This window comes from Delphinapterus leucas, chromosome 1, assembly GCF_059928025.1.
Source record: "Delphinapterus leucas isolate spDelLeu-1000000601 "Yukka" chromosome 1, BTC_Dleu_Yukka2, whole genome shotgun sequence".
Classification (NCBI taxonomy): domain Eukaryota; kingdom Metazoa; phylum Chordata; class Mammalia; order Artiodactyla; family Monodontidae; genus Delphinapterus; species Delphinapterus leucas.
In genome coordinates, this window is record NC_143129.1 from 151,923,638 (window position 1) to 151,939,876 (window position 16,239).

At 52.1% G+C, this 16,239-nt stretch overlaps 1 protein-coding gene across 1 annotated transcript; it reads left to right on the plus strand.

Moving 5' to 3' along the window:
• The first annotated feature begins 2,537 nt into the window (after positions 1-2,537).
• Positions 2,538-13,945, plus strand: LOC111171202 (cytochrome P450 4A11-like). Its single transcript, XM_089912535.1, has 12 exons — positions 2,538-2,856; positions 5,720-5,861; positions 6,500-6,544; positions 7,025-7,152; positions 8,345-8,469; positions 8,848-8,978; positions 9,471-9,577; positions 9,660-9,850; positions 9,945-10,078; positions 10,970-11,034; positions 11,171-11,247; positions 13,648-13,945. Exons 1-12 carry the CDS (start codon positions 2,662-2,664, stop codon positions 13,814-13,816), a joined length of 1,509 nt encoding a protein of 502 aa, XP_089768661.1. The 5' UTR covers positions 2,538-2,661; the 3' UTR covers positions 13,817-13,945.
• Positions 13,946-16,239: the final 2,294 nt, after the last annotated feature.

The following is a 16,239-nucleotide window of genomic DNA, read 5'->3' on the forward strand; positions in this document are numbered from 1 at the left end:
TGATGGATGCTGCCCTGTGGGCTCACTGTCCATGGAGATGATAGACAGGAATCTAAGAAGGTGTCAGGTGACAGGAAAAGAGGCCCACCTGCTGGGTGGGGGGTTATGTCAGCCAGAGGGGGGCCAACTGGCTCGGTTTGGTGGAATGCAGGACTCTGAGTGGTTAAAACTGTGATATTCCCAGGCAAAGTGATCAATCAGGCCTCAAGGATGGTCTCTAAGCAAAGGATACTGATGTTTGACTTGTGCCATTAAATAGGGTCTGTTCATCTCTGGGCTCTCTTCCCTCATACACTGTACTGAGAGCTCCCTGGGGCTGAGGTATTGTCCTCTTCCTGTACCCCTGTACCCTAGTACCCAGCACAGAACCTGACCTGGAGAGATGCTCAGCCCACGTGTGTGGAGTGAAAGCAGACAGAGAGAAAGGAGAAGCTTGCAGGCTGAGGAAGGGCAGTGCCTACCCACTGAGTGAGCCAGCACTCAGCCCTGGGGGGATGCAGGGGGTGAGGGCACACAGTGAGAGCCAGTCTTTTCTCAAGAGAAGGAGGCCGAGTGATTATCAGCAGAGTGGAGCTAAGATGGCTCCTATTGGAATCAGCCACAGAGAGTCAGCCAAAGCCCAGTTTGTTCATGAAAATTGTTGTATTCGATTTCCAGATTATTTTGATTTTGAGAAATTCTGGTCTTTTTTTGATGCAGTTGTCACTTTTCTGAGTTAAGAGTTGACCGATGGAACCACTAAAACACCTCCAGTGATGTTTCCATTACACTGATGGCCGTCAGAGAATATATAGACTCAATAAGTAGATAATTTCTCTTACGTAAATTATACTACTCATGGTGCTTAATCACCTCTCAATTTCTACTGGCCTAATATAGCAATCACAACCAAATATTTCTAGCTCTTATAATACTGAGATTTCTTTCAACCCCTCTAATATTGGCAAAGTCAAGAATTAGAATGCCATACATAATTGGGTAGAACAAAGGCAGTGCCAATGAAGAAGGATTTGCAGGCAGCTGGCTGGCTTGGGCACCAAGCAATCAGAAAGGAGGCATGCTCCTGTGCGGAAACACGGACCCCAAGTCCTCAGGGCCAACAAGAGGAGATCCAGGAAAACCAGGTAACACAGCTGGGGAGGTAAGAGGCTCCCACCAGTCAGTCCCTGCACTGGATCAACAGAGCAGGGCAGTCCCAATGATGGACGTGACCTGGGAACACAGAGCAGCCCCGAGAATGAATTCAAGCAGGACACGTCTCAGTTCAGGGCAGGATTGTCAGCCCCGCCCACACCCCCACTAGAACAGGAGCTCCACAATAGCAGGGATCTTGTTCACTGCTGGATCTCTAGCTCCTAGGATGGCAATTGACCCAAAGTAAGTACTCAACACAGAGTTACCAGGTAAACAAATGAGTCCTTCTACCCATCTACTCATTCATGTATTTGACATTCATTTGGATGTCTGCTCTGAGATCTCTTCCCTTGCAAAGGGTGGGCCTTTGAAAGCCCTATTCACCACCAACCACAGCTGACTATAGCAGATGGATGCCTTGGCCATGAGATTAGAATCAGATTCTTGGAATAGGATTCAGCAGTGCCACTCAGCCATGATGGTGGCAGAATGGTAAGGTGCCAACCCCAGAAGGGTAGACGTTCCCTCCTGCATCTCCTGGACCCAGCTGCACAAGGACAGCGACTGTATCTGTTTATCTGTGACTGTATCTCCAGCTTCTAGTAAAGTGTCTGGTATGAGGTAGAGCCTCCAGAAACATTGCTGAGAGATGAAGCCATGATCGTACAGAGAGAAAGAATGGGAGATGCAGAAAAACACAGATTAAGTCAATAATTAATAAATAGGAAGGTGAAAACAATGACTCTGAAAGGAATCTTGCTTTAAGAATCTTTAAGCCTCAAAAGGTGACTAAAGCAAGAGATCTGAATTAAATTTTTTAAAATATTAACTACATAAACCTAAACCTTTTTTAAAACTAAGACTATCATATTTCAGTAGTAGCCATCTTTTACTACATTTCAAATTTGTATTCTCTCATTTCTTAAGAAGGAAGGCAGGGGTATTGACACAGACATATCACTGCAAACTTAAGAAAATATTAAGCATCCATACCCTCAGTGTTCATTAACTTACTGGTTAGTTAAAAAAAAAAGTGGGGGAGATGGAATTTTCAGTTGCATGAGATGAATGAAAATGATTCATGTGGTCATGCAGGGTAGTCCACAGCTAGATGATACTACAGACTTAAACTCTGGTTCTGTACAATATTACAGTGTTAAACAGGATATCACAGTGATATGTTATTCAAAGAAGTTTTAAAAAAACATTCATTTTTCTGTTTTATTTCCATTTGTATAAGTTTTTTAAAAAGTAAGCACGTGATAGTTTGCAGGATCCTGCTACAACCCAAACTCCCATTTCTATTTATAAATATTATTGTCTCTTCATATTACTTACATTTTGTAACAGATGTTGGTTTAAATTAAAAAAAAAAAAAAAAAGACAACTCGGGAGGCCCAGGTCTGAGCTCTGTCCTCACCTTCACCCTCCCCCAGGTGGGCGGGGCAAGCCTCCCTGACCAGGCTGGGTGCTCAGGGGAGGTCAGCCACCTTCAGGGACAGTCAGCAATCCAGAAGCCACTGCACCATGAGTGTCTCTGTGCTGAGCACCACCAGAGCCCTGGGCAGTGTCTCGGGGCTCCTGCAGGTAGCCTCCCTGCTCGGCCTGGTTCTGCTTCTGCTCAAGGCAGCACAGCTCTACCTGCGCAGACAGTGGCTGCTCAAAGCCCTCCAGCAGTTCCCGTCTCCTCCTTCCCACTGGCTCTATGGGCACATGCAGGAGGTAGGATGGAGTGGGACAGGGAAGTGGGAGGGCAAGGAGGGCTGGGGCTCTCAGACCATGGTCCTGGTGAGCAAGTCCATGGGACGAAGCCTTGTTGTGGGACGAGCACGTGGCCTCACAAAAGGACCCAGCTTACCTCTCAGGTCTTGGCTCTTCATCCCAGTCCGGGGAGCTCCCTCCCTCCCAGGACCCCGTGCTGGTGTCCTCGGGTCTGTAAGACACTCCTTCCTTAGGGAGATCTGCAGGCTGTCCTAGCAGCCCTGCACTTTGAGGACAGTGGCTCTTCCTTCCTGAGTCTCCCCCGTCTATAGGCTGAGCAGCTTCAGCTATTCTCATAGAACAGGCTTCTAGATGCTTCCCTGCCCCATCCCTCAATTGCATCCTCTCTGCCTGGCCCTGAGCTTGCCTGGGAGCACAGACATCAGTCTGATGGATGCTGCCCTGTGGGCTCACTGTCCATGGAGATAACAGACAGGAATCTAGGAAGATGTCAGGTGACAGGAAAAGAGACCCACCTGCTGGGTGGGGGGTTACATCAGCTGTAGGGACAAACTGGCTCAGTTTAAGACTGAGGAATTTTCCAGTCTCCTGATTTCAGTGCTTAAATCCTGACAAGTTGCTGGCACACATGAGCGAGGTTCCCAGGATGGTGCCAGGTAAGGAGAACTGACATTTGAGTTGCACCATCCACAGGGTGAGGTCACCCTCCTGGTGTCCTCCCTCAGTGGACTATGAGCTTTCAGAACCGAGCGTGAAATCCCCCTCACCCCCAGCACCCTGCACAGAGCCTGCGCAGAGGGCTGCCAGTCCAATGTGTGGAGGGACAGGAAGGAGGGAAGGAGCGGCTTGCAGGCTGGGGAGGGGCAGCGCCTACCCACCCAGCACTGGCAGCACTAGCCTAGTCGGCGGGGGGCTCAAAGCCACGTCAGGGGCCATGTGGAGAGGGGCTCATCAAGGGTTTGTGGACTGAACAAATGCTGGGAGAAAATCAGGGGTTGCAGAGAACTGAGGCCTCCCTTTCTCTGCAGCGTGATTAGAGTAGAGTGGGGCTAAAGACGGGAACCGGAAACAGCCCGAGCCCCACGTGGGCTGGCCCAGTACCTCTCTCCCCTCTCCTTCCTAATCTCCTGCACCCCAGGTTACTCAGCATCCTCCCCGCCTGCCTGGGCATTCTGGCCTCTGGGACTCTGCTCCCATGTGCTCTCTACCTGGAATGATCTTGTCCCTCATATGTCTGTCTACAAAGGCCCAACCCCAAGCCATCTCCTCCAAGATGTCTTTCTGGGTCTCCCAGGAGCAGAGGGGACAACACTTTTTCCCTTGCCTGTCCTTCTCATAAGGCAGTGCTAACCGGATTCAGCTAGTTTTGTCTGCAGTGTCATAGTTGTGAGCTCCTTCTGGGAGAGCCTGCCTCTGGTTCATCTTTGTAACCTGAGAGCATCTTGGTAAATGATGACTCAACGAATGAGTACATGCATGACAAAGAGCTTTCTAATGTCCAGATCTGAGTTAGGGCCCCTTCCCCAAAGCTTCCACAGAGGCTTGGTCTTCCCTCCATCACACATTCATGAGCCCCTAGGGCTGTCATGTCCTCAATCTCGCTGTCTCCTCCTGGAGGCTCCAAACAGACAAACATCTACAGCCGCATCCTCATTCAGTGCCTTTAACCAGTGCCTGGCACATAGTAAATGCTCAGTAAATACGTGCTCAGTGAAGGAACCCATCCCACAGTAGGCAAGTTGCCTCAGAGCTGGTGAGTCCTGATGGTAGAAGGATGCAGGCAGAGATTAGATACCAAAGTGGCAGGGGGATGCTTTGAGTTACACAGAAGCCATTGAATTAAAGACGAGGTGACTGCATGGAACATGCCTAGGACCAAATGTTGACGAGAAATCCAGAGCTGATAAAACGAAGCTGAATCTGCAAGGTTAAGGAGAGGCAGTTGCTCTGTGGCAAAGAGGAGGGGCACACCAGGTAGAGGAAAGAACCTGGGCAGAGGCTTAGAAGTGTGAGCAGGTGGGGCCAGTGCAAGGCGCACAGGCAGCAGCATCTTTGCGGGCAGAGCAATGCGTCCTGTGGACTCACCAGCCCGGCAGGAGGCAAGAATAGAGAGGGTAAAGCCAGAAAGCAAGGGCCTTTGTGGTCCAGCGTGAGGAGTTTCAAGAGACTCCTCTAGGCGGTGGGAAGTGCACACAAGTTTCTGGACACTGGTAAGTAAAAATTAGATAAAATAATCCACATATCAAAACCTTAGTTCAATACCATTTCCATATATACATCCAGAATCTGTGTACACACTCAATATGTAAAATAATATGATACAAACACAATTTAGTATATAATTTTTCTCACTTATCCATATATATCCGACACTCTTTCAAATTAACAAACATTTATATGTATGCTGGGGTACTACTGAAAATATATAACAACCAGTATAGCAAAATGAAATTAAAATATAAATTTAATTTTTATAATATATTTTATTCTCTAAATAAACAAAATTATATGACAAAACTACTTACCAAGTGACACGAATTATCATAAATTGCTCATGCAAATGTACGAATCACTTCCCAAAGTTTTCTACGCCTGGGAGTGAATCTCTGGTGTAAGTTTCTGTAGGCAGTTTGTAGTGGTGGCCCATAAATCTACCCGACAAGGGGACAGAATGTGGTCTTAGGACAAAGGTGGACAGCCAGCAGGTCTGGGGCAGAGCCCAGGTCAGAAGAAATAGTTCCAAACTCCTACCTCTGCTGATCGATCAAGAACCATCTCCCTGTACCCATCCTGCCCTTCACCCCCACTCCAGCACTGGAACTCAGAGAAGGGTTTTATTGATTTATCTTTCCCTTGGGGACAGTTCCAAGAGGAGACTGAGCTGCAACCCCTACTGAAGTGGGTAGAGAAATACCCAAGTGCCTGTGCTCGCTGGCTGTGGGGGACGAAAGCCCTGGTGTTGATCTATGACCCTGACTACATGAAGGTGGTCCTGGGGAGATCAGGTGAGAGGGAAACCCACATCCCAGCAGGAGAAAATCTTCCCTCTTGGGTACATGGCCCTGGATCTGTGAAATTCCAGAAGAAATTGGCACTTCAGCCATCAATACCTGGCTCCCTACCAGCCATCCTTGCAGCCCACAAGCCAGACTAAGGCCAACATTACTCACAGTGAATGCTTAAACACCTGGGTGGGGCTGGCTTCTCTTTTCTGTCTTACTTTCTTTCTTGTTTTAACCCAACTGAGATGATCCCAGGTCTGGAAGACAATTCCCTGTCCACACTGATGATGTAGGTTTGGCACCTCTCACTGTTGCCTGTCCTGGGTCATGAAATGGCCAAACCACCACAAGCTGTAGGAAAACCACAGGCTCCTTTCTTACTCTGTGGCGCTGAGCAGAGCCTAGCTTTCTTGCTGATTCACCGTCTTAGTCCTGTGGGTGTTCTGCTGCTGGGACACTGAGCCTGCCTTCCTGGGCCCACAGTGACCATCAGGACAGAGAGAGTCAGGGATGGGAGGCAAGAGGGAGGTGGCTTGAGACAGACTGCCGGCTGACCAGCATCAGGAATGGAAGGTGCCACAGCGGCTCTGGGGGCTGCCTGCCTTGTTCGGTGCCCTCCACTTCCCTTCCTTCCCTTTCAGACCCAAAGTCTCACGATTCCTACAGAATGCTGATCCCCTGGATTGGTAAGTACATTTAAATACAACTGCAGTCCACCCACCAGTTAGGTTTACCAAGAGCTACCTCTTTGGTTAATGGAGAACAACGGGTACCAGGCATCCTGTCACCACCTCATCTCTCAGTCAAGCCTCATTTCTCTCCTTCCAGTAAAACTCTCACCCTTTGTAATGATGCTGAGAGCCCTCCTGAAGCTCAGCCTCTTCTTCATCACTTCTCAGTCCTCTGCGATATTCTCAGCCTGACTATTAACTAATTCCTTCTATCACCTGCACCCCTACTCTTTTGCAACCTCTGTCTCACAGCTGTCATAATCACATCCTATGGACCAGCCATTTTGGAAATTCACATTCCTGAACTATACTGTCCTTTCCTACCTTTGCCCATGGTGTGTCTTTTCCTGACACCCTTGGTTCCTCCCAAGTTGTGCCCAGTCGTCCCTCTGATCCAGTCTCCCCGACCCACACACACACCCATCTGTGGCCCAGGGAATGGTTTGCTCGTGTTGGAGGGGCAGACGTGGTTCCAGCACCGGCGGATGCTGACCCCAGCCTTCCACTATGACATCCTGAAGCCCTACGTGGGTCTCATGGCCGACTCTGTCCGAGTGATGCTGGTGAGTCTATCCCTCGTCACCTGGACACACTCATATCCAGCACAGCTGACAAAGTCCACTCTCAAGGGCTTCCCTGGTGGCGCAGTGGTTGAGAGTCCTCCTGCCGATGCAGGGGATATGGGTTCGTGCTCCAGTCCAGAGGATCCCACATGCCGCAGAGCGGCTGGGCCAGTGAGCCATGGCCGCTGAGCCTGCGCGTCCGGAGCCTGTGCTCCGCAATGGAAGAGGCCACAACAGTGAGAGGCCCACGTACCGCAAAAAAAAAAAAAAAAAAAAAAGTCCACTCTCAAACCGTTGTGTCCCTCAGGCATCCATCAGACACAGCCCCCAGAATTATGCATTCAGAACATACTCTGAGACCGTGCTCACCAAAACTGGATGGGACAGAGGGGTATCCCAGCACCAGATTGGATCCAAGGAAAGGGAAGGCAGGGCCATGGTGTATTGAGAGTCCACTCTCCTCTCACCTCCACATCTTCAACACAAAGGAAAGAGTAAGGGTCATTCCCCTGGACAGCAGTGCAAACTGCCCCTGGCTGCCCTGGACAATGGCAGCTTCAGTGGTAGAGTGGGCATCCCAGGATGTCACTCAGATAGACTCTGGCATGGAGTCCAGGGCCTCTGCATGGAATTGAGCCACTCATGGGAGGAAATGAGGCCAGGTTTACACTCAGAGAGCTGGGTCTTCATAAGCATCACCTCTCATCCGGACTGGGCACCACCTGGTCTCAGCTAACATTAAATGAATAAAAGGAATTGAAGTACCTCATGTCCCTTCCTAGGAGCCCAGTAGAGCCCCATAAGCTTTTCCTTGCCTTGAAATATTTGCATACCAGTGTTGGGCATCACCTGTCCAGTTCCAATCTCAGGACACAGAAGACTCCACATTTGTTCCCTGAGAAATTATGCTTTCTGGCCTCCCACAAGGTGGTTATGATCAACACTTGTTCCTAAACTTTGGAACTAATACAGAATATTATGAGAGACCATGATTAATTATATAATAAAAGATTCTGAGAAAATAGACGTCACATTACACATGTGTGATACAGCCTAAATTGCTAAAACACATCTGCTTACAAAGTGAGGAAAACTCATCCAAAGATTTAGAGAGACGGAGAGAGAGCCTGGCCTTGTCAGCGCAGGCCTTCTGGGAGAGCAGAGCAGGGTCAATGTCCCCCTCCCACCACAGGACAAGTGGGAGGAGCTCGTCAGCCTGGACTCGCATCTGGAGGTCCTTGGACACGTCTCCTTGATGACCCTGGACACCATCATGAAGTGCGCCTTCAGCCACCAGGGCAGCATCCAGACAGACAGGTCAGTGACAACCCTTCAACGGCAGGGCAGGGTCCTTGTTCTCACCAGCTGGGGAGGACTTACCTGAGAGGCAGTTAAAGCAGTGTGGATGCTTATCAGCACAGAAAGCAACATTCTGCACAGAGCCATGGACCACAGTCAAATTCCACCCAGACCAACCTTGACTCAGTCACAGGTCCCTGATTCCTGCACAGGGAGAAGCCTGGCTGCTCAGGCCACTTGTAAAGGACTAAGTGTCTCCAGGGCTGTGAGGCAGAAATGACAAAGCCTCAGTGCTGCCTGTCCCCGCTGACTGAGGAATCCCCACCCGGAGCCCTACCACGTCTCCAGGTCAAAGGTTCCCTCCACTCCAGTCTCCTCTGCATCCTCTCCCTTCAGGAAAATCCAATCCTACATCCAGGCCATCAAGGACCTAAGCAATCTGAGTTTTTCCCGGGTGAGGAATATCTTCTACCAGAACGACATCATCTACAGGCTGACCCCTGAAGGCCGCTGGAGCCACCGCGCCTGTCAGCTCACCCATCAACACACAGGTTCTTCTGATCCTTCTGGGCAGCTTCCGCCCACCCACCCCCATCATGCACATGTAAAAAGGCCTGGCCTTGACCCCTCAGGCAGGGCCCAGACTCCTGCTTCCTCTTCAGGGGCTGGCACACACCCACACTGGGTACTTCCCTGGTGCAGGGGTTGGGAACCGAGACGTCAGGGTGTCAGGTGCGGTGCAGGGAGATACATGTGTCACCACGTTGCTGATGGTGGAATGAGACCCCCTCCCAGCATCATTCAGGCAGAGCCTCCATGGGCTTTGCTATTGAGGGGATTCCCGACCTGGATCAGACGATGCTGGAGCTCTCTGCCCTGACATGTGCGCCCATTCCCACCCTCGTCCTCATCCACCTGGTACCCAGATTGGGCCTGAGGGGCAGATAGGGCTATGGTGGGTGCTGCATGTGGCTCCCCAGAGCCCTCAGCTCTGCCTGGGAACCACTGTTCTGGGACAGATGGAGTGATCAAGATGAGGAAGGCTCACCTGCAGAAGGAGGGAGAGCTGGAGAAGGTGAGGAGCAAGAGGCACCTGGATTTCCTGGACATCCTCCTCTTTGCCAGAGTGAGTGTGGGCAGGAGAGGCCTGAGGCTTTGCCCAGAAGCACAGAGGAAGGGCAGACCCTGCACTCTCCCTGCCTCCACAGATGGAGAACGGGAGCAGCTTGTCTGACAGGGAGCTCCGTGCCGAAGTGGATACGTTCATGTTTGAGGGTCACGACACCACAGCCAGTGGCATCTCCTGGACCCTCTATGCTCTGGCCTCCCACCCTGAGCATCAGCAGAGGTGCCGGGAAGAGATCCAGAGCCTCCTGGGGGATGGCGCCTCCATCACCTGGTCAGTGCCCAACAGGTGGGAGAACCTTGCCCCTCTGCTAATGGAGAACCCCTGATTGTCTGGCTCTGCCGCTCTCAAATGGGCTGCCTTTCAGGGACCACCTGGAACAGATGCCCTACATCACCATGTGCATCAAGGAGGCACTGCGACTCTATCCACCAGTGCCGTTTATTTTCAGAGATCTGAGCAAGCCCATCACCTTCCCTGATGGACGCTCCTTACCTGCAGGTATGAGCTTCACCCACACCCACTAAACTAAGCACTCTGCAAGACCACGTGGGAGATCAGAAATCCACATGTGCTTTCCCAGTTCTGAGATGCTCTGACTCGTTTCCACCTTAAGATAATTAATGTTTACTCTGTAGTTTGGACAAGTTTTCTAAAATGCGTGACATAGAAGTTGAACACAGCAAAAGCTCAGTAAACAAATGCTAGACCCTGAAGGTGGCCTTGTAATAGAGCCTGAAAATTCTAATTCCTTGAGACATCAAGGCTTAAGAGAGAAGCAGGTGGAGATGTGGTTCTTTCCATATGGGGTCTAAGTAAACAAGGGAGCTCAGGGAGTGCACTGTCATGGGTCAGATGGTCCAGTCTCTGGGGAGCCCTCAGGTGGATGGCCGAGAGCCGCTGATGACCAGGTCTGACAGCCCTGCCATGGTTGGAGGCCACCCATTGGCTCACCTCCCAGTGGGTCTGAATCCCAGCCCTGCCACCTCCTCTCTGTGGGATCACAGACACATCCCTCAACCTCTTGGAGGCCCAGGTGCCTCATCTGCACGTGGGGATAGGAGTGCCTTCCCTGAGGGCTGCTGGGAGGATTAGATGAGTTAATGCACAGCCCCGAGGGCTCATGATGGCACCTGATAACTGTGAGCTTTCATGTGAGGCGATCCTCATACTAAGCCTCCAATTCTTTTCCTTCTCAGTCCTGCCCATGGTGACCTGCTCCTAACCTGTGCTCATGTGCGTTGTCACCTCCAGCCCACCTGTCTTGCAAGAGCACCATTTCATTCAGAGTGATGGAGGGTAGCTCTCATGGCGGCTCCTGGGCCTTTTGTGCACATTGCCCCTATTACCATGGGTACCATCAGTCTTCTCTCTCTCCTCCCTGCCCCACAGGAGTCCCGCTCTCCCTCTTCTTTTATGGGCTTCACCACAACCCGAAGGTGTGGCCGAACCCAGAGGTATGATGGAGGAGGGGATGGAATGCTCTCTCCAGACCAGCACCTCCCCTGCTCCACCTCGGGGATTCTTGTCCCCTGGTGGATTGGTGCAAGGAGTTTGACCCCGCCTGCCCTGGCCCCGGTGCTCTCTCTGCAGGTGTTTGACCCATCCCGGTTTGCACCGGGTTCTTCTCAACACAGCCACGCTTTCCTGCCCTTCTCAGGAGGATCCAGGTGAGGCCTTCTGTACCTGGGGCAGCTGGATGTCACTGGTGCTACCTGATGTGTGTGACTGTCTACATTCATATGTGGTGTGTGCAGTTATGTCCCTGTATGTTGACGTTTTGAGAAGGAGGCGTGTGTCCCCATGTACAAGAAGGCCTTCAGGGCACACCACGGAGTCCTTGACCTCCTGACTTCCACAACGATCAGCCACATTGCCATGGCCGTGGCCGCTCCAAAGTATTCCAGGGTTTTCCTCACTTTAGGAGTATGACTTTTCAGCTTTAGAATTTTTCATGAAAGGTAAACTTCAGATGTTTGCTTTCCACAATTATCAGTCATCTTTAAAGATGGTTTTCTTTCTTTACACATTCCTTGTCCAGCCCACTGCCTTTTCTACTTAATTCAACAATCCACCTCTGACTGTATCATCAGTTGTGTTTGCATGGATTTAGATTTCCAGCTGCTTTTCTTCTCCTGAGGCTTCAAACCATGTATGTGATCACTTACAGTTGCAGGTTGAAGAAAGTTACATAGCCACATGTGTCTTTTCTATTTCTATAGTCAAACCTAACAGTTGTGCCTGCATATTCATATAAACATGACACCATTTCTGGTTGCCAAAATTCTATATATGTAGTGGGGATTATATACCATAGTCCCAGAATCTACAGAGTCTAATTTTGGCAAAAAAGGATGAAATTGAAGGCAATCAAGTGCTTTTGAGAGAAAACTCACTATTTTGTGTTGGACATGTGCATTTGAGAAGTTCCTGCCGTGTAAAATATAAAGCACACATGAAATAGCTGTTAAGCTGGATGATACCCTCCACAATGACTCCTGTGAAAATCTTCAACGGCTACAGATCCCCCCCGAAATAGTAACTTCCATAACTTTGGAACTACTTAGTAATCCAAGTTTTTTCTGAGCCTATAATTCTGTGAAATTTTCAGTTGGTGAATCAACCTTCACAGAACAGGCTTGACGCAACACGTTCCTGGAATTTGCTCTAGTATTTGGTCTGTGCCAGGGTCCTGTTCTTCCTTGTAGACATTGGCTGCAGGTCATGCGGCTGCCACCAGAGGACAGGGGGTACCTGGCAACTCAATTCCGAGGTCAGAATTAATGTTTAATTTTAATCCATTCCTTTTTTTTATCAATTCAATTAACTTTGTTCAAATAGAAAGCTATTTATTAAGCCTGCTTCTGTGTGCCAAACCATATATTACAAGATGGGAACACAGAGACGAAAGGAACTTTCCTTGCTCCAAGAGTTCACAGTCAAGAAACAACTACCGCTATTCAAGACAGACATGCGACGTTTCCATAGTGTAGTGGTCAGTACGTTTGCCTTACAAGACAGACATCATGCATTCATCCACTCTTTCACTCATTCATTCATTCACTGAGCAGATTGTGGAATGTTCCATGTTTCTGGCACTGTCTGGTCACGGGACGGTGATGTGTCCTTGAGTTAACACTAAAGCTGCTTGGGGATGTGGGAGAAAGAGGCGCAGGCGGCAGAGGCGGGAGGCCAGGCGGTCACTAGGCTGAGTCTTGAGCATGTGGCCGGCAGAGGCGGGGGGAGGGGACCTCAACAGCAGCGGAGCGAGGAAGAGGGTCCGGACAGGTGCGAGGTGAGTGAGGAGCAGCCCAGAGAGCGCTGTGACGCCAGCTGAGGCCCCGCGACGTGTCCTCCCTGTGATGGAGGGCGCAGCAGGCCCCGAGCCGCCGTGGCTGCAGTAGAGGGAGGAGAGGCAAGGAGACTGGAAAGGCCAGTGAGGAGGAGCCCACGGGATGGGAGGAGGGGCCTTGCTGGACTAGAATGGGAAGGCTCCAGGGGTGGGTTGACTGAGGGGCTGCGGGGAGACAGGAGGCCGGAGCATTAACTGGGAGGCAAGTGGTCCAGCAGGTCAAGGGGCGCTAACCGGTGGCCCCTCCAAGAAGCCTCCCGGCTGCCATCCTGACTTCCTGACACAACTCTGTCATGTCCTGTCTGGGGACTGGGGCCCCTGCTTATCTTCCATGGGTGGTGAGGGCCCGAGAGTTGCCCACACCCCCCTACAGTGCCCTGGCCTGGACGGAAACCAGAAACTGCCTGTGGACGAGTGAACAAAGTACTAATTCACATTTACTGATTCACGTGACTTGACCCTGTGGCTTAGAGCGCCGACGCTCCCCAACAGGACTTGCTACTGCTGAGAGCAGAAGTAGGAGTTAGGAGCTAGTCCTGGAGAGAGGTGGCCTTTGGAAAGGTCAGGGGGAGAGGGTGGACCGAGGCTTGGGCGGCACATTCAATGTGACACATAAGGAAGGGATCGGGGCTGGGCCACGTGGAGGAGAGCCCTGAATGCCCTGTGCCCGGCAGAGGTTAGAAGCCTCTGCTCACTTCCTTTTCCCTCCCTGACCCAGGAACTGCATCGGGAAGCAGTTTGCCATGAATGAGATGAAGGTGGCCGTGGCCCTGACCTTACTTCGCTTTGAGCTGGCACCGGATCCCTCCAGGGTCCCTGTTCCCATTCCAAGAGTTGTGCTGAAGCCCAAGAATGGGATTCACTTGCAGCTCAGGAAGCTCCTGTAATGCTTGTTGGAGACAAGGACGAGCTCTGAGGGCCCCTGCCTGCCATCCTGTCTTGCTGTCACTCTCTCCCGTCCTTGCCTCTGTGCCCACTTCCTGCTTCTATCTGCCCACCTGCTGGCCTACCTCATCTCCTGCCTCCTGCCCATCAGATGTTCTGCCCTCCTCCTCTCACCTTTCTCCAGGCTCCCTATCTGCTTATCTCTCCAACTGTCTCTGACCCACCTGTGCCTCTGACTGTCCACCTCAACCCTGATCGCCTGCCCTCCTCCAGTCTGTCTGCTCTCTCCTTGTCTTTCGCCCCTTCTGCCTGCCTGTCTGTCCCTGAATTCACTTCCTTTTGCTGCTAAAACAATTGACCACAGCCTTAGGGACTTCGAACAACACAGAGTTATTCTCTGACAGCTCTGGAGTCAGAAGCCAGAAGTGGGTTTCCCTGGACACAGCCAAGGTGTTGGCAGGGCCCCCGGTGCAGGGATGTAGGAGAGGATCCCTCCCTTTGCCTTTTCCCACATCTAGAGCTGCAATCCTTGCGTTCCTTGGCTCCTGGGCCCTCCTCCATATTCAAATCCATCAGCTTCTTCAAATGTCCCCCTGCTTCAGTCTTCACATCGCCTTCTCTTTCATAAGGCCCTCTGTGATTACACAGGCCCACTCAGATAAAACAGGCTTGCTCTGAGTTCCGGGGATTAGGACACGGACACCTTGGGCAGCCGTTACTGTAGCTGCTAAGTCCTGCGTGAGTACCATTGCCTTGGGCCCCCGATCACTCCCGTGTGTTATGGGTCTGCTCATTTGTCACTCACCTGGCTTCCCCTCTTTCCCACTCCCTGGATAAATTCACAATGTCATATGGAGCGTGTGTGTCTTCCCTTGCAAGGAGCTGGATGGAATGGAAGAGAGAGAGAAGGGGAGGGAAGGCAGAGGAGACGAGGAGGGGACATGACCCCTGGTCTGTGGGCCCAGAACCCCAGCAGAACAAGCGTGTCCCAGCGCCCCTGCAGCCTCACACTCTGGGGTCCCTCACGCCCCACAACCTGCCTGTCACCTGAGGCTCCCAGGGCAGCTGAGTCAGGAGAAAGGGCTTGTCTCCAAAGGCTCAGAGAGAAGAAGCTCACTCCGGGCGCCCGTCGGGGAAGGAGCCTCCCAGCTATTGTGTGGTAGCTTCCTCGCTACATCCTTAGAGGGGCCCAGCCAGAGCCCATCCTGCCCTGAGCAAAGAAGCCTTACAGACTTGGCTCAGCGCGAGGGCCTCAGGAACCAATCCTTCACCCCAAATGAGTTTTGAGAAGAGCCCAGCCCAGATTTGAGAAGCGCTGGCCATGTCACCAGCCCCCGGCAGCCCTTCATCACACGCAGGGCCTGCAGGCTCCTCAGAGGCCCAAGCGGGCGTCTGTACAGGAGGCTCTGGGAGGAGCGGCTGGGCACGAGGCTTGGCTGCTGGGAGAGGATGTCAGACCCGAAGCAGAGGAACAGCCGGTGCACCTCCCCCACAGGACAGCCCCTTGCAGTCCCTGGCGTGTCTGCCCAGCCCCTGAGCAAGGACGGGCTTCTTCAACCCTGGCTTTCCTGGAGACCTCGGGGGGACTGGTCCTCCTGAACCTGACCAGCGCCAGGCCCCTCGCAGTCCTCCACCAGCCTCTCTGCACCAGCCCTGCTCTCTTGCTGCTTCTGCACACAGGTCCTCCTCCCGTTGCACACAGGTCCTCCTCCCGTCCCACCCCTGCCCTTCCTAACCCAGGGCCCCGGATGCCAGAGGAGACCCCCCTGCAGCCCTGTGCTCTGCTGTGATGCCGCCATGTGCCTCCTGAAGGGGACGTCTCCCCCCAGCCGCTGCCTGCAGCTGGAACCTTCGGCCCAGTCTCCTCCCCGTTCCTAGGTCACAGGGCTAGTTCACTCTGCTCCAACATGGGGCCAGGAGGACTCTCTGTGCCTGACCGGGGGTGGGGCACGAGAGTTAGCCGGGAACGTCCTGGACAGGAAGCTTGGCAGGTCCCCTGGCGTTAGGTGGTGCAGAAGGGCTCCGGCTGGTCACTCTCAGCGCGTGGGACGATGGGAACTTTGTCTTCTGGGTGCCAGCCATGGACGTGAGCTCTAATCTCAGGATTTTACAGGAGCTAAAGAGAGTGACTAAGAAGAGACCCTGCTCGCTCCACACAGTGGGAAAAACCCCAGCTGTGTCCACACTCCTATGCACACCCCCCAGGACACGTACATAGACAGTCACCCCTGTGCAGCCTCACCTATATGTGCCCCTCGTACACTCCACGCTCGGCTCACACACATGCACACAGTCTCTGGATCCCAGGAGGCAGCAGGGTTTGTTTTGCGAGCGGGTAGGATTACGTGGGATTCATCTTTGGTGCCCCATGCTCCCAGCTCCCCTCCCACATGGAGCCTCCTCCTTCCCTCTGGCTCCAGAGCTC